The sequence below is a fragment of the Trichechus manatus genome, unplaced genomic scaffold (assembly GCF_000243295.1).
Source record: "Trichechus manatus latirostris isolate Lorelei unplaced genomic scaffold, TriManLat1.0 scaffold00232, whole genome shotgun sequence".
Classification (NCBI taxonomy): Eukaryota; Metazoa; Chordata; class Mammalia; order Sirenia; family Trichechidae; genus Trichechus; species Trichechus manatus.
This window is the reverse complement of record NW_004444168.1, coordinates 1,286,309-1,306,221: the sequence shown is the minus strand read 5'-3', so window position 1 is coordinate 1,306,221 and position 19,913 is coordinate 1,286,309. Positions and strand designations below refer to the sequence as shown.

The 19,913-nt window shown below is 38.8% G+C and overlaps 1 protein-coding gene and 1 pseudogene across 1 annotated transcript; both read left to right on the top strand.

The window, feature by feature from the left end:
• The first annotated feature begins 5,527 nt into the window (after positions 1 to 5,527).
• On the top strand, positions 5,528 to 6,873 carry LOC101345418 (olfactory receptor 2AG2-like). The gene has a single exon (XM_004389039.3). It carries the CDS (start codon positions 5,617 to 5,619, stop codon positions 6,565 to 6,567), a length of 951 nt encoding a protein of 316 aa, XP_004389096.1. The 5' UTR covers positions 5,528 to 5,616; the 3' UTR covers positions 6,568 to 6,873.
• A 7,543-nt stretch (positions 6,874 to 14,416) lies between these two features.
• Positions 14,417 to 15,815, top strand: LOC101344265 (olfactory receptor 2D3-like; annotated as a pseudogene).
• The last annotated feature ends 4,098 nt before the right edge of the window (positions 15,816 to 19,913 follow it).

Genomic DNA, 19,913 nt, shown 5'->3' with positions numbered 1-19,913 from the left:
TGGGGTTGTTAACCAATGTCATAAAACAATATGTGTACTGACTGTTTAAAGAGAAACTATTTGTTCTGTAAGCCTTCACCTAAAGTACAATTAAAAAAACAAAAAAACAAAACAAAAAAAACCCACCTACACTCCATCCCCAGGATCTCTTTCCTTTCAGGCTACCCAGAATGAAGATGACTTTTGTGATCAGCCTGGAAACCACATGTTGAGGATGGTAGCTCCACAATGTGGAAAAAGCCTAGTTCCCGGAAGCACCCCCTGGAGAGGAGAGTCTTCAAGGGCAGCCTCCAGCCAAGAATATCTTCATTGAACTGTTACCTGAGTAAGAAATACAGTTCTATTGGGTCAAGCTACTGTGATTCCTGGGTTTTCTGATATAGCAGATAATAACTTTTACCTTAACATAATGAGCAATTCAAATTAGAATTAGACCTCGTGATTATAAGTGCTTTTTCAAGAAATTTATTGTCAAAAGATAAAGGGAAGGATTTAGAGAAATAGTCTAAATGAATGGAAAATCAAGGGATTATTTCCTTGAACAGGGAAATCTTGATCATATTTGGAAAGTGAATCAGAGGATCACAAGAAAGCTAAAGACACAAGAAGAAGAGCATGTCAGTGAAGGAGCAAAGAGCAAGCAGTGAAGAAGAGAAAGTTACATCTCAGTAATAATTGCAGAAGTCAACCTAAATGGGGAAGCAGCACCTATTTCTCTCAAACAAAAGGCCAAAGAAAAAGATACTTCTTACATAAGATAATTAAGAGGTGAAAGAAAGTATGCATCTGAAGGAATTAGTCACCCATGACCTTTATTTTATCTATGAAGTAGAAAGCAAGATTGAAAGGTAGATGTGTAAGGACTTCATTCATTATTACGATAAACCCACTACTCTAAACCAAAGCTGGGACCTTGATATATCTTCCATCTGACTATATGGTCATCCTCAATCCATTTCCATGCCTCCTTTATTTTAGTAACTATAATTCAAAATCCTGTGTTCCTCGCTCTCTTTTATAGTTTTATATACGTGTATTCTTAAAAAGTTTATTTTTATTTGAGATTTTAACACCATAAAAGGGGTATAGTGATATGTAGTCCTTAGGACTTTCTTTTTTTCACTTAATACTAGATTGCTGCGTTATTAATGGAGCCCTGGTGGTACTGTGGTGAAAGTGCTCAGCTACTAAGCAAATGGTCAGTAGTTCAAACCCACCAGCTGCTGCTCCACAGGAGAAAGATGTGGCAGTCTGGTTCCATGGCCTTGGAAACCCTATGGGGTAGTTCTATTCTGTCCTACAGGGATGCTATAAGTTAGAATCGACTCAATGGCCATTGGTTTGGTTTTGGTTTGAGTTATTTATATTGTTGCATGTTTCCCTAGTTTATTTGTGTTGATCACTATCTAATATCCCTATGTATGAATTTTATCCATTCTAATGTTTATGGCATAATGGTTGTTTCCCATTTTTGTTCAGCTGTGCATAGCGCTACTCTTCCATTTTATATGTGCAAAAATTTATTTTGGGTACATTCCTTTTACAATGAGAAAAATAAAAATATATTTTATTATATTTCTTTGGTTGGACTTGTACAACAACCTACATGGGTATATTCCTTTTTTATTATAAAAAACATAGATAACACAACATTTGCCAATTCAACAGTTGTCACTTGTGCAATTCAAGGAAATCAATTACATCAGTCATGTTCTCTTTTTTGTAATCAAAAAGGGAAAACTGTATTTTTTATTTTTTTAACATTGAAAGTAAAAAGATATAACTCCCACAGGAGCTTTCAGCATTTACTGGAGAAATGAGTGATTAAGGAGATACTGAAAAATGAGGAGGACATGGCAAATAGCTGGGCGACAGACGAGAATGGCTCGAACTAAAGCAGTGATTGGTGGAGGCAGATGCTGTATCATCATCAGAGCTCCAAGAAGCTGAGCCAACTGGTCACCGACAGTGGGATCACCCCATACATACATGCATGCACAAGCAGGCACGTGCATCAAAGGGAGGAGAAAAGAGGAACAAAGAACTGAAAAGCATAGGAAGTTCTAGTAAATCAGTGTTTGGATGCAAGTTCAAGGTCAATGAAAGAAGACCTGATATTTACAGAAAACTGGAGTCCAATTCCCTCTAGTTTGTAATCTCCCAGAGTAGAGGCCCAAAGCGGGTCAGGTGGCAGCATTCTACAGAACCCATGAAACATACTTTATAATTTGGACAGAGGGCTGGCCAGGGGCTTCTTAGGTCAGTTACTGACACTTTGTATTTCGTTAGGGATTTAGAAACAGCCTCGGCAAGTCCACTCGGGGTAAAATAAGTCCTAAGGCCTCAGAGCTCATTTAGTGGGTGAAGTTTGCAAGAGTGGCAGGCCAGGAAACACACCCAGGGGACTCATTAAAATGCTGATTCTTGGAGCAGTATTTTCAAGGAAGGTCATTTCAGCTGAGGGGCTAAGACCATGACTCCTGGCTCTTTGCTACCCCAAGAACAGTGAGGCTGGGTACTACAGGGTCTACACTGGGCAGCTTCTTTCTTATTTTTCCCAAAAAATTTCTCCTGTGTTCAGTTTTTATCACAGATACCAAGCAGGACAGAAATACATGAAAACTTGAGTGCCTACACTAAGGAACTACAAGGCTGAGAAGGATTTCTCAATAAGGAGAGTTAGATGAGACAAGGTAAGGGAGAGACAGCTCCTTGTTTCCACTGGATCCCTAGGTTCTCTCAGCTGCCTGTTTGCATCCATCTTCATCCCCAGAGAGGACTTGCAACGCTAGTAAAATTGGAGGAGTCTTTGACCTCCGATCTCAGGCACAGTCATACACACACCTAAATCCCACCCTTCCAGAAGAAGCACTTCTTCTTTCTCCACCTTCTTGAATATCTTTGTCCCTTATACGAACTTCAGGGCCATTAGTGTGGTCTGGCAACTGTACCCCTCCCAATTTGAGGTAAGAGCTCTGTCTCTGTTTCAAGAAACTGTTTGGAGTTGGGAAGTGTTGAGAAAGAGGGTCAACACCTTACACTCCTCTGCCTCTCCAGTTCTCTACTGCCTTGGGCTTTACAGTTTACCCACTCCCTTCTAGGCACTTTGTACATGGAAAAAGTATGGACGGGTTCCTCTACCTCCTAATGCTGGCCTCTGGATAAAAGGCTCAGCACTTAACCTTTGGTATATCTGGGTTATTCTGGCCTCTGATAGTCTGATTGTGTCCTAAAATGAGTAGTATCCCAAAGCGGGTCACCTAGAATTAGTTGAAGTGCCTCTTCCCAAAATGCCTACTTGACACTAAAGTCCTATAGCCACAGAAAAAACCAATTGAAGTCAATGAAATTTTCCTTGAGCAATGATAGAGAGAAATAACTTATACAAATGTTTTCAATTATTTAGTTCCATGTTGTTAATTGGCTCTGTCTGACCATTTCTCATGAAGGTCAACAATGTCCCTCTGTTAATCACAGTCTCTGATGACTTCTCTTGGTTTGAGGTCCCTATGTGTCACCAGCAGCTTTGCAGAAAGGGTGCTCTTCCTCTGTGACTCTGAGAACAAGATTTGTGGTCCCAGTGTGTGTTCATTGACCCTGTTTTTAAGATAGCCCTAGGGGAGAGGAACCAGAGAACGGAAAAGGAAGAAAAGCAGGGACCTTGGATCAGAGGAAGGAAAGAGGTGAGTAGGTCATGATTCCTGATTATACTAGCTAAGTACTGCATCTTTTGCTGTTTGAAATCCTGTCCAAACTTCTGGTGCAGAAATCTAGAGAAATGTGCCCAGCTAATTATCTTCCTTCCTTCCGTCATCCATTCTTTTTATTGGAAAAAAAAAAAATCTTAAGTTTAGTATTTACCAAATACTGAGCTAAGAACCATCTTTGAACTTGTCTTTTTGTTGTTGTCAATAGGCAAAGATAGACAGCCATTCAATGTTTTGGTTTTGTGAGGCAAGACAAAGATCTCAGATCCCAAAGAATGCTGAGAAGTAGTTTTAAAGAGGACATTTTTCTGGTTCATTTCTTGCCTAGACTTCACTGTGGTAAAAGTGCAGGGAGGAGATTCTTGTACTATGCTTCAGATATTCTGATCTTCACACATCTCTCTCTCAGTTAGTATTATCTCGATTCTTCTTACCTACCTTCTGTTCGTCCTCAATCTGTAGCTTTTTTGTCACTTGCAGAACTCTTTCCTAAAATTTCAGTTATATCGACTCCTAGTTTGTTATATTGTTCTTTATATATCAATAATCACCACTAGATGTATGTAGTTACTTGTGTGATGAATTTTTCACATCTATGAAATAACCCTAGACCAGGTAGTAAATGGTTATGAATGAATGTTTAGTAAATGTTAGTAAACGTTTTTGAATGAATGACAGTGCAGCTGAATCAGATAGCCTTTCCAACTTCAGGATTTTATGATCCTACTAATTAAATATTCCAGCTCTGAGATGGCCAGGGTGGTGACATAAACAGAATATTGGAGGAAGTGATGCAGATGATACAAAGGACAGATGAAGAATTCTCTTCTCCAGAATGTTTCCTAAGCTCCCCATCCAGCTGTGAAAGATTCTCATTCACAAAGAGCAAGCTAAGTAAATGCTGCTCCACAAACCTCACGTCTCCACTTACTCTTCACCCTCAACTCCCCTCCCCCAGTACTATCACATGAATTTAGGATTCAGCAGGACAGTATCCTTCCTGGTATTGCTTACGTTTGTGAGATAGAAGTATCTGCTATCCATGTTCAGAACTTTACTGTGACTCTCAGGTGACAAAGTAGCTTTGGATTACCTTTTCTTCTTTTGTAGCTCACTCCTTTTATCCTATGTCCTAAACACAAACACTTTGCCATGCTTTTGCAAATTTTACCTATTAACTTTTCCATGTCTCCTTCCAAACAAACATGTTATTATTATCTGTAAATATGCAAACACCTTTTGTACTGTTCCTGCAGATTTACCTCCAAAATCCATGCCCACCAACCATACAGTGCAGCCCAGAATTTACTTTCACTCCAACAGAATAATGGTATGGTCATCAAGAATGCAAGGAAAGTACAAGAGTGCAAAAGAACAAGTGGTCCAAGAGCCAACAGGCTCCTTTCTTGAGGAAGTTGTCAACAACAATGAGCCATGAAAGACAGACATAACAACTAGGAAAGAAGATGTCAAAGAGCTACATTGTAAATAACATTTTTGAAACAATTTTTAAATCGCAATTCCAAGTATGTTTCAAGCAGAGAACCACTTGGATTTTAAACAAATGCCCAGTACATTTTGTTACCATAAAGAGAGAGAACCTTATCTATCTACAAAGATGTTTGCTTGGGCTTATTCTCTTGGATACCTTATTAAAAGAGATTTCTAAATGATTTGTTACTACCAATATACTTGTTCTCCACTTATCTGGTGCTTTTTTCATAATTCAATTAAAAAATTCAGAAATCAGAAGAGCAAACTTAGCTGCCAAGAGGAAAAGATATCATTCCATAAGGTTCCAAATGGCCATCTCGCAGTCACCTGGAACAATACAAAGCTAAGTTGCACACCATAGCAAAGCTTTCACTGAGAATTCATCTAGATCTTGGCAAATAAAAAACAACACAGAATGGAGCTCTGGAACTCCTCCTTGGGAAATGACTTCATCTTGATGGGCATTCTGAATGACAGTGGGTCTCCTAAACTGCTCTGTGCCACAGTTGCAGTCCTATACATGTTGGCCTTGACTAGCAATGGCCTTTTGCTCCTGGTCATCACAATGGATGTCAGGCTGAATGTGCCCATGTACCTCCTGCTCCGGCAGCTCTCACTCATGGACCTCCTCTTCACATCTGTTGTCACTCCCAAGGCCCTTGTGGATTTTCTGCACCAAGAAAACACCATCTCCTTTGGAGGCTGTGCCCTTCAGATGTTCCTGGCACTGACATTGGGTGGTGCAGAAGACCTCCTACTGGCCTTCATGGCCTACGACAGGTATGTGGCCATTTGTCATCCTTTGAGCTACATGGTCCTCATGAGGCCGAGGGTCTGCTGGCTCATGGTGGTCACTTCCTGGATCCTGGCATCCCTGAGTGCTCTAGGACACACCTTGTATACCATACACTTCCCTTTCTGCATGTCCAGGGAAATAAGGCACCTGCTCTGTGAGATCCCACCTCTGCTGAAGTTGGCCTGTGCTGATACTTCCAGATATGAGCTCATGGTGTATGTGACAGGTGTGACTTTCCTCTTGCTCCCTCTCTCTGTCATTGTTGCTTCCTATATATTAATCTTATTTACCGTACTCTACGTGCCCTCAAAGGAGGGAAGGCAGAAAGCCCTCGTCACATGCTCTTCCCACCTTACTGTGGTTGGGATGTTCTACGGAGCTGCCACATTCATGTACGTCTTGCCCAGTTCCTTCCACAGCCCCAAGCAGGACAACATCATCTCTGTTTTCTACACAATCATCACTCCAGCCCTGAACCCTCTCATCTACAGCTTGAGGAATAAGGAGGTCCTGTGGGCCCTGAGGAGGGTCCTGGGAAAATACATGTTGCCGACATCCTCCACACTCTAGGACAGGCTCATGGCTTGCCTTTCTCCATTCCTTCTCCAAATCAGAGGATTTGTGCTATTAACCATATATTCACATAAGGCCAACATTACCAGTTGGCGTCAAGTGGACTCCAACTCATGGTGACCCAATGTGTGCAGAGTAGAACCGTGCTCCACAGGATTTTCAAAGCTATGACCTTTCGGAAGCAGATCACTAGGCCTTTCTTCTGAAGCGTTTCTGGGTGGATTTGAAGCCAAACTTTCCTTTAGTAGTTGAGCACTTAACTGATTGCACCATGCAGGGACAAGGCCACCATAGTAGGGTGAAAGAATTATAAATGTAATCAGTTCAATCAATTTTTAATATGATACACCATCTGAGATGATGCATATACTCTACAAAATTTCCTTTATTGTCTCGCTTGTGTCTTGTGAGCATAGAGACCTTAAGCTGCACTTACTTGGGACATACCATCCTGTCCTTGGAAGCCCATGTTATAAAAAGGATTAAAAAAAGAAAAACTTTGAGTAGGTGTCTTAGAGTCACCTGTGGTAGGACATCATCTTGACACAATTTCTGAGGAGACATGGTTGGAGATAAAGTTGAAAATTCAACATAATGTAGCACTGAGAAACAAAAGTAGTTTTGGACTGACCAAACTCCAGTAAACTCTTAAAATCAGAGGAAGACTACTACACTTTGCACTGGATCTTAGACAATTGTTAGAGACAAGAAGCCTCAAAAATATATTCAACATTCTGTTTATGAGGTAGATGGACGCTTGAGCAATTAGTAGGAAAGAATAATAGACGTAGGTTGCGTTTGTACTCCAGACTTTAGGAGCAGTTCATATTGATAACATAAATAAAGACAAATGCTTACAGTGAGAAAGAGGAAGAGGCTAAAGAAGTGGAACCTGACATTTCTACTTGGAAACTTTAACAGAGTCTTTTTGAAATGGGACATTTTTACTCTGCCCAGAAGTAAAATAGAAAACGAGAAATGATTAAAATAGAATGTGAAAATATACAGATTTGCAGTGAGGATTAGCGATATAATAACAGTAAGGAAAATATGTTGTGTATATTGTTTGAATAAAAAAATGTGACCTTACATATAAATACAGATGAATTTTGAAACATCGAAACAATTTCAAAGAGCTCATATTCTTTTTTTAAAAAAAAATACAAATTTAACTTTATTTCACCATTGTCATTTAAAGCTTCACTATATCAAACATAAAAAGACATTTTCAAAGAGTTCTTTATCACAGGAAATTAAACAGTAGAAACATTCATGCTTCATAGGTACAAGTTGTATAAATTAAAATCAAATAATTGGAAATTTTTTCAACAGGAGAACTATACATCTAAATAAATGGTGGAAGGACTGCAATATTTCATTACTTATGGATTATATTAGTTATTTTCAGGATCTAAACAAAGATTCTGAATATTCAGACTTCTTTTGCTGTAATTTACTATTAAATGTCACCCTACCTATATACTGACTTAAGCTACTTGACCAAAATATCTGATTTAGGAAGGTATTTAGCTTTATAGTAAAAGTTTTTCCAACTACAGTTGCCACCTTCAAAGGAATTGACATTACAATGCTGATGAAATCTGCTGGTTCCCTTTTGAACAATGTGCAATATTCTTTTGTGCTAATCTATTTAGCTGAATATATTAACAAGGGGATAATACCATAATCTCCTCTAATTCAAGATGTCAACTCCATGGAACATTAAACACGTACAAAAAATGGATTATGCACAGTTCAGCAGAGTGTAATGTTGTTTCTCACATCGAAAAATTAATCAATGCAATAAAACATATCAACTTATAGTTGACTACATTTCAGGAAAACACATTTGAGAATTTCAAGTATATTATTTTTCTCAGCTCATCCTTCAGTCATTGACAGGAATTTTGTAGGCCACCATGCTATGTACTTTGAGGATTGTAGTAGTGAATGAACGAAGACAGACTTCCTCAGAATTTGTAATGAATTGTGGCCCTGATTCTTCCCATTTTTCAGGTACAACCAAATCTTTATCTGTATAAATCAGTAGCTCAAATGAACAAGAAACTTCCAGTAGTGGCATAAATGTTATTGTAGCTGTGATCTGTCTGATCACTGAACAGTTTCATCTTGGATAGCTTTCTGAGAATTTTCTCTGGGTGCACTGTCATCTTTTGCAGTCTTGTCACACTCAATATCAAATTGCCATCTTTCAAGGACCTCACCACTTTCAATATCTGAGATGACTACCACCAGTTTCTGAACTGAACATTTGTATAACCAATTAGATTAGCTATGAGGGTAAGGAAGAGGAACAAGTCAGGAATAGCTCCCAAGTTTCTGGTTTGTATCACCAGTTGAATGGTTGAGCCATTCACTGCCGGTCAGTGTTGAAGGGACATGGAGTGGGAACATGTGGGTCCAGAAGATAGAACCTTTCTTTGCCAGCTTCTGCTCCACAGTCCAGGTCTCCTCAAAGTTGACTGGATTCGACCTTCAGATCCTTGACGACTACGCCATTAATTGTTGTTCCATCTCCTGCTGGAAGCTCTGTGAAGCTGCTTTCTCGTACCCCCTGTTCGCTGGTCTCTGATAGGAGTCCAAGATGGCAGATCTGTGCTGCGTTAGCTGATAGGGGACCTCTGCATGTATGTCTCCTCGCTCTCTGTTCTCTGTCAGTTTCTTATTCCATTTGGTGCTTGGCTGAGTTCTTTATCTCTTCATTTGATGTTTAGGGTTTCAGGATTGCTGTTTTCTCTGTTTGGCTTAGTTTTTCAGATCTTTGCTGTGGGGGGACGGCACGGTGCTTTTGCTTAGAGCGCCATGTTGCTGGAAATCTGGAGCTCATATTCTTGAGGTGAGTGTATACGTATACATATTTCCACATTAAAGGAGGGATAAAATATATAATTCACTTTCTAGCTTGCTTAAACATGCTTTATTGTTATTTGATTTATCGCTGTGGAAAGATTTATAACAAAACTGGAAACTTAAATTCATTGAATTAAGAAGTTCTAAAACAACTTGGCTCCTCTAGGTGGCATTATTGTTGAGAATAATGCTAAGTGCAAATTCAGAAACACTTTCATTCTTTTCAGAAATAATCTTAAATTGCTTAATCTATAAAGCCTAACCAAAATGTAAAAGCTAAAGCTAATCTATCAGACTCCACCAAGTTCATTATACAATCTGAGAAAATTCAGAAATTTAGAAAGAAGCAAAAATCACCTATAATTTTTTCCTTTCATTCTTTTGTTGTATGTATTTTACTAAATTGTTACTTGCTGATTAAAGTTCTAGATTTTTGTCATTTAAAATTGGTGTACCTTCTTTCTTGTTATGGGAGTACTTTATAAAGTATTGGTAAGGAACAAGTGGGAGGGAGGGATGAGGTCAGAGTGCCTCAGTTTGAATCCTGTTCTCTCTTTTATCATCTATGTATTTTTGTACATCAAATTAAACTTTTTGTGTCTCAGTTTTCTCATCTTAAAAGAGATGCTAAACATAGGACTGATCTCATTAGATTGTTGGAGGATTGAATAAGCTGATAAATGACAGGCACTTAGATCAGAGCCTGGCAAATAGTAATTAAAACATGATGGTGATTAAATGAATAAATAGCTTTTAAAAACTTAATTTTTAAGGACTACATAATATTTCATCATATGAGTTCTATGTAATATACTTAGGATTTTGCTTACATTTAGTTTTGTTCCCCTAAATTTCCTTGTATGAGTGTATGATTTTCTTAGGTTATATTTATAAAAGTGGAATTAATGAGGTAAAAGGCAAGAATCTATTTAAAGTTTCGCTATAAAGAACCAAACGCTTTCGGTGAAAGCTTAGAAATACTTTGCATTCTGGTCGGCCTCGTATGGGAGTGCCTGCGTCACTACACTCTTTCTGGGGGCTATCTTACTATATAAGGTGTCTCAGCTAATTTATTAAACAGGTCAAGGAAATGTAACAGATGTTTTAATTTAATTATTTTTCTTAATCCTAACAGTTTTTATATTTCTTTTTAGAGTAAGGTCACAAACAATTTGATGGTTCTATATGCAGCAACATTTTCATTCCCAGTTTACTATTTAGCTATGTGGTAGGATTTTTTGGATAGGGAAGTATCAAAATGTTTATTTAGTTACATGTCTCCTTCTTTTCCGTTGTTGTTGTTCCCCTTATAATTGCCATCTTTAGTTCAGAAAACACTTACATATCTTTCTTTTAGATTTGCTTAATAATTTCATAAGTGAAATTTAACTTTTCAATCCATCTGCAGTTTATTTTGGTGTATGATGTACGGTAAGGCTGAAAGTTATTATATTTACAAATAGCTGATTAAATTAGCATTTTAAATAATCCTTCCCTTTTAGCTATTATTAATATTTATTCCTTTTTCTTTTTTATACAATTGCCTAACTATATATGCTCTTCTTTTAAATACAGTAGTAGTGAATATTTCTGGGCTAGCTCTCTAGTCTCTAGTTCAAATAGTGTATCTATACTCCCCTCTCTCATTTTTCCTCACCAACTTTTCCTTCAGTTTTACCATTCATTTATTCTTCCTGACGAACTTTTGAGTCATTTGCCAATGTTCAAAATATCCCATTGGTATATTCATTATGATTACATTTGACTCGTAAATTAATCTGAAATTTTGACTCTGCAATACTCTGTCTTACCTTCCAGGAACAGTATTCTATCACACCCATCTCTTTTTACTGCTTTTCATCTCAGTTACTACCACTGAACAAAAGTGATATGTCTGCCTATCAGATTGAACTCTTGGTGCAAACTCCTAGTGCTAGAATTGAGACTGATTCTTGAGTATAATCGTGAGTCTGGAACCAGACTGCCTGGGTTTTATTCCCAGATCTGCCACTTGCTATCTGTGAGACCTGGGCATGTTACTTGAACTGTCTGTAAAAAGAGGTTTAAAAAGTATGTCCCTCATAGAGTTGTTGTGAATATTAAAGTAGTTTATATACGTAAAGTGCTTACAACAGTGCCCGGGACATAATAAACTCTCAATAAGGATTTTCCATAATCATCAGTCTTGCTGGAACTCCTGAGCTGCACAATCCGGGCCAGTCATTTGAGCCCTCAAATGTCAGATTGAAACATTGTCGGTCATAGGCTGAATATCCAGAAGCACATGCTGAAGCAGAGTTTGGAGTCTGTGTGAGATGTTTAACAAGGAACAATTTCTATAAAAGGAAAGGGGAGGAAACAGCACTGGGAAGAGGGAAAATAGAACTCCATGCAGGCTCAACAAAGCTTGTCCAACCCAGCAGAAAGCTCTGGAGTGAGAATTGCCAAGCCAGAGTTGTCCTACACCAGACCCTACCTAGCTCAGTCATGGATACTGGCTGCCCCAGAAGGGTGAGAACTGGGGGGAATTCTCTCTGCAACTGAGACAGACCCTAAATTTGCTGAGAGCTGGAGGCTGTAGACTGACCACACTCCTGATAGCTGGGCAGCAAATTATTCCTTCCCCAGTATCTACTTCCTCATGCTTTCATCTTTACTCCCAGACCTCAGCAGAGTAAATGAAAGTCGGAGACAATCCTTGAGTAATTTCCCTAGAGACTCCCAGGAAGGCTCCAAGGAAGATCTGGGCAGCACATCTTTGTGTCTACTGCATTGTTTGATAGGCTGACTCAAGGGTTATGTAATTTTTTAGAATATACAATTACTTGAATTTGCTATTTACTATTAATTAAAGACACAAACTCCTGATGTTACATGTTAGTTTGTGGTCTTGTGTCCAGTAGAGCTGCAAATAACTTCTCCATAGTAAAAAATACAAATCCTTAACAGCAAGGGTTGTAAAGTATTATTCTCTGGGACCTCAATCAATTTTGTATTTAACCTGACAATTTTACTCTAACATTTTTAAAATGACTTTCCTAATAAAATATATAAACCTCTGTTCCTCAAATGCCTTTTGAATCAGCTTTATCATCTTACAGTTTCCATCATTAATAAATTAGTAAATACATCATCACTCCAGGGGAGAAAGATGTGGCAATCTGCTTCTGTAAAGATTTACAGCCTTGGAAACCCTATGGAGCGGTACTATTCTGTCCTATAGGGTCGCTATGAGTCAGAATCGACTTGATGGCAGTGGGTTTGGTTTTGGTTTAGCTATATTTGTAGGAGTCAGATTTTTAAATTTTAAAAATTATACTTAAGCATGAACAGGAAAGAAGGTACAAAAACAGAGATTTATGACTCATCTATCTGACAAATAAAATGATAGTTTATATACTCTATAAAATGGAAAATGTGAATTTTAATATCATTACCTATGAGGACAAATGAGCGTAAAAATGACTTAGATAATCATCAACTCAAAATGTGTGGATTACAAGATTACAGCCAAGAAAACCCTATGGAGCAGTTCTACTCTCTAACACACAGGCTGGTCATAAGTAGGAATCTACTTACAGCAACAGCTTTTTGTTTGTTTTTTAATGGCCAGTGAGTTTGAGCATCTTTTCATGTGTTTTTTTGGCCATTTGTAAATCTTCTTTTGTGAAATGTTTATTTAAATCCTTTTCCCATTTTTTGATAGGGTTATCTTTTTCTTGTTAAGTTGAAGGGGTTATTTATATATTTTACGTATTAAACCCTTATCCGATATAGCCCATAGCCATAGCCCATTGCCATCTATTCAATTCCGACTCATAGTGACCCTACAGGACAGAGTAGAACTGCCCCACAGGGTTTCCAAGGAGCAGCTGGTGGATTCGAACTGCCGACCTTTTGGTTAGCAGCTGTAGTTCTTAACCACTATGCCACCAGGGTTTCCTTATCTGATATATGGTTCCCAAAAATTTTCTCCCAGAATGTAGGTTGTCTCTTTACTTTGCTAATAAAATCCTTTGATACACAACAGTTTTAAATTTTGATGAAGTACCATTTATCTATTTTGACCTTTGTGGCTTGTGCTTTCTGTGTCATATCTAAGAATTCATTATTGAAGGCTAGGTTCCAAAGCATTGCCCCTATGTTTTCTTGTAAGAATTTTATGGTTTCAGGTCTCCTATTTAGGTCTTTGATATATGTTGAGTTAGCTTTTTTATATGGTGTGAAGTATGGGTCCAACTTCATTCCTTTGCATGTGAAAATTCAATTATCCCAGCATCATTTGTTGAAGAGACTATTATTTCCTCACTGGATGGATATAGCACCAGTGACCTTTTGTGACACTTCCATAAGGGAACAGGAGTGGAGCTAAGGCCAACCAAATTTTTGGTGAGGGACTTGATGAAGTTTTGATAAGCATGTCTACAACCTCCTTTCCTGTTCTGTGGGGTCTCACCTACCTCTAGCTAGAGATTGAATTCCTTTCTCCTCCTAAGGCTAGCAGTGGGTCTACTGGAATTGCAAGCATTTTGAAATATAAAAACAAACAAAAAAATGGTCTTTTTTATTCACTAAACCAGGTCAACTCATTCTCAGATCCCAAACTGAGGTAAATACAAAGTATTTCTTGAGGAAAAAAAAAATTAAATCAAAGATAACTCCCCTAATATATCTACATAGTTAACAATATGTACATATCTTAACATCAAGATTATTTGAGAAACCATGTAGAGTGTGATACTCAGCTTGCCAACTGAATCAGGAAAGGAAACAACAAAAACAAAAAAACTTCAAATTGCTAGAAAAAACAACATGCATCCTAAAGGTAACTGACCCCTGGTGGGAAGTAGCTGAAAGCCAATAGTCCAATAAGGTAAGACTGTTGACATTACACTTTTTTACAGAGTTTGTGAAGTCAAACATTCAGAATGCACCCATTCTCTTTCTGCTGACAGGTAAGCAGGAATAAACATCAATGGGAAAAGAAAACCAAAATTCTGTAACTGAATTTATCTTGCTGGGACTTTCACAGGATTCAAGGTCTAGAGCTTGTTGTTCTCTGTTTTCCTGACCATTTACCTTCTCTCTGTATTTGGCAACCTGCTCATAAAAATCCTTATCCAAACTGATTCTCAACTTCACACTCATATGTACTTTTTCCACAAAAACTTGTCCTTTGCTGACCTCTGTATCTCTACAAGCATCCTTCCCCAGATGCTAGTCCACTTCCATGTGAAAAAGAAAACCATTTCCAAAGAAAATGTTCCACATACTACTTTAGTGAGTAGAGCCTGGGATCTTAAAAGCTTGTGAGTTGGTCCCACCCCATATGGAGCAAGGGAGGATGAAGAAAACCAAAGACACAAGGGAAAGATTAGTCCAAAGAACTAATGGACAATAACTACCCCGGCCTCCACCAGACTGAGTCCAGCACAACTAGATGGTGCACAGCTACCACCACCGACTGCTCTGACGGGGATCACAATAGAGGGTCCTGGACAGAGCTGGAGAAAATGTAGAACAAAATTCTAACTCACAAAAAAAGACCAGAAACCCTGAGAGTACGGCTCCCCCAGCCACCCTTTTAACTCAGTACTGAAGTCACTCCTGAGGTTCACCCTTCAACCAAAGCTTGTATAGGCCCATAAAACAAATAAGAAAAAAAACTTTCTTCCCTTGATGCTCAATACAGATAGTTGTCTTCCTCCTAGCAGGGTGTACAGAGTGTTCACTGCTGGCGGTGATGTCCTATGACCGCTGTGTGGCTGTCTGCAAGCCCCTGCGCTACTCCACCATCATGACCCAGAGGGTTTGCTTCCAGCTGGCCGTAGTGTCCTGGATCAGTGGGGCATTCGTGTGTTCAGTGAACAGTGAATTTACACTGTGTCTCCCGTACCAGGGGCAGAATGTAATTAATCATTATTTTTGTGAACCTCCTGCCCTCCTGAAGCTGGTTTCGGCAGACACCTACCAAGTTGAGATGGCCCTATTTTCAATGGGTGTGGTGCTCCTCCTAGCTCCTGTCTTCCTCATTTTTGTCTCCTACTGGCATATTCCCTCCACTGTGATACGGATGCAGTCAGGGGAGGGGAGGCTCAAGGTCTGCTCCACTTGTGGTTCCCATCTCATTGTTGTGGTTCTCTATTATGGCTCTGGAATATTTGCCTACATGAGACCCAATTCCAAGGTAATGAGTGAAAAGGATAATAAAGTCATCTCAGTGTTCTGTTTGGTTGTGACTTCCATGTTGAACCCCATCATTTACAGCCTGAGGAACAAGGACGTGAAGGGGGCTCTCAGGAAGCTGGCTGGAAGATTGTCAGCCATCAGAGGCAGTTATTTCTGACATTTCTCTTAAGTACTTAGAAATGTGATTGACATGTCTTCCAAATCAGCATTCTTTCTTTCCCTTGGTTTATTGTCTCAGCTTATTTTCTTCTCCAGAAGTACTGATGTATGTGCAAGCACAATATTAATAAAACTTAGTACCTTACTTAAAAGAACTTGCAATCCACTAACAAGATAACACAAATATAGAGAGAACTATCTTAAAGGTTAAAGAAACTCATCAGGAAAGACCGATAGCTAGAAAAGGGCATCATGTTTGTTAAAGCAGAGGGTTGGTGAAGATGAGGGAAACACTCAGTGAGATGGATTGGCACAATAGCCACACAATGGACAAAAACATACCAAAGATTATGAAGATGGTACAGGACTGGGCAGTATTTTGGTCTGTTATACATGAAGTTGCCATGATTCAGAATCGACTGGATGGCAACCAACAAAAACAACAACAAAGAGTGAAAGGAAAAATAAACGGTGAATTCAAAGGCAAGAAATCACGGAAGAGGTGCCATACGAGCACAAAGATCTGAAAATAATCAAGTCTAGAGAGGCAAGTTTCTAGGAGAAAGAATAGCCAATTCAATACTGAAGGGAAATTAGGAAATGAGAAAAGGTAGAAGGAATGTTCATGATTCATTTTTCCAGAAGCTGGAACAATGTGTATAAACTGTTAATGTGAAGCCAGGTACAGTCAAATATGTCTATATTTGATTTCCACTTGAACAGAACATATTCAAAATATGATTCTTAATTGTCCTCCCCTTTTTTACTTATGTTAGTAAATAGTATCACCATCTACCTAATGCCCAGTCCAAAAATTTAAGTTATCCTGAACTTCCTTGACTTGTCCTGTAGTATGTATGCAATCCTGTTAGCTGTACTCCTAAAACATTTCTTTCTAGGTCTGATGACTTTTTTACTCTTCACTGATTCCATTCTAGCACAATCTTTTTGGACCTTGTCTTACAGCAACCTCCCAATCCTTAAAATAAATTTTCAATACAGCATCCAGAGGACTTTTCTTTCTTTTTATTTTTTTATTGTTGTAGTTTAAATGAAGTTTACATTTCAAGTTAGTCTCCCATACAAAAATTTGTACATACATTGTTATGTGACCCTAATTGCTCTCCTCATACAGTGACAGCACACTCCTCATTTCCACCCGATTCCCCATGTCCATTCAACCAGCTCCTAACCCTCTCTGCCTTCTCATCTCACCTCCGGACAGAAGCCGCCCGTTTAGTCTCTTGTATCTACTTGAGCTAAGAGGCACACTCCTCACGAGTATCACTTTCTGTCCCACAGTCCAGTCCAATCCCTGTCTGAAGAGATGGCCTCAGAAATTGTTTTAGTTCTGCGCTGATAGAGGATCTTGGGGCCATGCTTTCCAGAGTTCCTCCAGTCTCAGTCAGACTGTTAAGTCTGGTCTTCTTACTAGAATTTGAGTTCTGCACCCCACCTTGCTCCCACTCCATCAGGGACTCTCTGTTGTGTTCCCTGTCAGGGTGGTCATTGGTGGTAGCTGAGCACCATCTAGTTCTTCTGGTCTTAGGCTGATGAAGTCTCTGGTTAATGTGGCCCTTTCTTTCTCTTGGGCTAATACTTTCCTCGTGTCTTTGGTGTTCTTCATTCTCTACTCCAGGTGGTTGGGACCAATTGATGCAACTTAGATGGCCGCTTGCAGGCTATGAAGACCACACGCCCCTCACCAAAGTAGGATGCAGAACATATTCTTAATAAGCTTTGTTACGTCAACTGACCTAGATGTCCCCTGAAAGCATGGTCCCCAAGCCCCTACTTCTGCTACTCTGTTCCTCAAAGTGTTTGATTGTATTCAGGAAACTTCTTAGCTTTGGTTTAGTCCAGTTGTGCTGACTTCCCCTGTAGTGTGTGCTGTCCGTCCCTTCACTTAAGATTATTCTTATCTACTATCTAGTTAGTAAATAACCCTCACCCTCCCTCCTCACCCTTGTAACCATCAAAGAATGTTTTCTTCTGCGTTTAAACCTTTTCTTGAGTTCTTATAATAGTGGTCTTATACAATATTTGTCCTTCTCTGACTGACTAAATTCACTCAGCCTAATGACCTCCAGATTCCTCCATGTTATAAGATGTTGCATGGCTTCATCGTTGTTTTTTATCATTGCATAGTATTCCATTGTGTAGATATACCATAATTTGTTTATCCATTCCTCAGTTGATGGGCACCTAGGTTGTTTCCAACTTCTTGATATTGTGAACAGTGCTGCAGTGAACATGGGTGTGCATATATCTATTCGTGTGATAGCTCTTATTTCTCTAGGATATATTCCAAGGAGCGGGATAGCAGGATCATATGGTACTTCTATTTCTAGCTTTTTAAGGAAGCGCCAAATCGATTTCCAAAGTGGTTGTGCCATTTTACATTCCCACCAACAGTGTATAAGTGTTCCAGTCTCTCCATAACCTCTCCAGCATTTATTATTTTGTGTTTTTTTGATTAATGCTAGCCTTGTTCAGGTGAGATGATATCTCATTGTAGTTTTGATCTGCATTTCTCTGATGGCTACTGATCGTGAGCATTTCTTCATGTGTCTGTTAGCCGCCTGAATGTCTTCTTTGGTGAAGTGCCTGCTCATATCCTTTGTCCATTTTTTAATTGGGTTATTTGTATTTTTGTTGTTGAGGTTTTGCAGTTATGTTGTAGGTATTAGAGATTAGACGCTGATCGGATTTGTCATAGCCAAATTTTCTTTCCCAGTCTGTAGGTTGTCTTTTGACTCTTTTGGTGAGGTCTTTTCTCCCAGTTATCTAGTCTCTCTTCTGGTGCTTGGGCATTGTTACTTATGGTTCGTATTGTGTTTATGCCATGTATTAGGACTCTTAGCGTTGTCCCTATTTTATCTTCCATGATTTTTATCATTTTCGATTTTATAGTTAAGTCTTTGATCCATTTTAAGTTAGTTTTTGTGCATGGTGTGAGGCATGGGCCTTGTTTCAGTTTTTTGCAGATGGATATCCAGTTATGCCAGCACCATTTGTTAAAGAGACTGTCTTTTCCCCAATTAACAGACTTTGGGCCTTTGTCAAATATCAGCTGCTCATAGGTGGATGAATTTATGTCTAGATTCTCAACCCTTTTCCATTGGTCTATATATCTGTTGTTGTACCAGTATCAGGCTCTTTTGACTACCGTGGCAGTATAATAAGTTCTAAAATCAGGTAGTGTGAGGTCCCCGCTTTGTTCTTCTTTTTGAATGATGCTTTACTTATTCTGGGCTTCTTCCCTTTCTATACGAAGTTGATGATTTGTTTCTCCAGCTGATTAAAAACTGCCAGTGGAATCTGGATCAGGATTACATTGTACCTGTAGATGGCTTTGGGTAGAATTGACATTTTTACAATGTTGAGTCTACCTATCCATGAGCAAGGTATGTTTCTCCACTTATGCAGGTCTCTTTTGGTTTCTTGCAGTAGTGTCTTGTAGTTTTCGTAGCAGAGGTCTTTTATGTCTCCGGTTAGATTTATTCTTAAGTATTTTATCTTCTTGGGGGCGACTGTAAATGGTATTGATTTGGTGATTTCCTCTTCAAGGTTCTCTTTGTTGGTGTAAAGGAATCCATCTGATTTTTATAAGTTTATCTTGTATCCTGAAACTTTGCTGAAATGGTCTATTAGTTCCAGTAGTTTTCTTGTGGATTCTTTGGGGTTTTCTGTGTATAAGATCATATCATCTGCAAACAGAGATACTTTGACTTCTTCCCCACCAGTTTGGATGCCCTTTATTTCTTTTTCTAGCCTAATTGCTCTGGCTAGGATCTCCAGCACAGTGTTGAATAAGAGTGGTGATAAAGGGTATCCTTGTCTGGTTCCCATTCTCAACGGGAATGCTTTCAAAGTCTCTCCGTTGGTTGTTGGCTTTGTATAAATGCCCCTAATTATGTTGAGAAATTTCCTTTTTATTCCTATTTTGTTGAGAGTTTTTATCATGAATGGGTGTTGGACTTTGTCAAATGCTTTTTCTGCATGGATTGATAAGATCATGTGGTTCTTGTCTTTTATTTATGTGACAGATTACATTGATTGTTTTTCTACTGTTGAACCATCCCTGCATACCTGGTATAAATCCCACTTGATCATGGTGAATT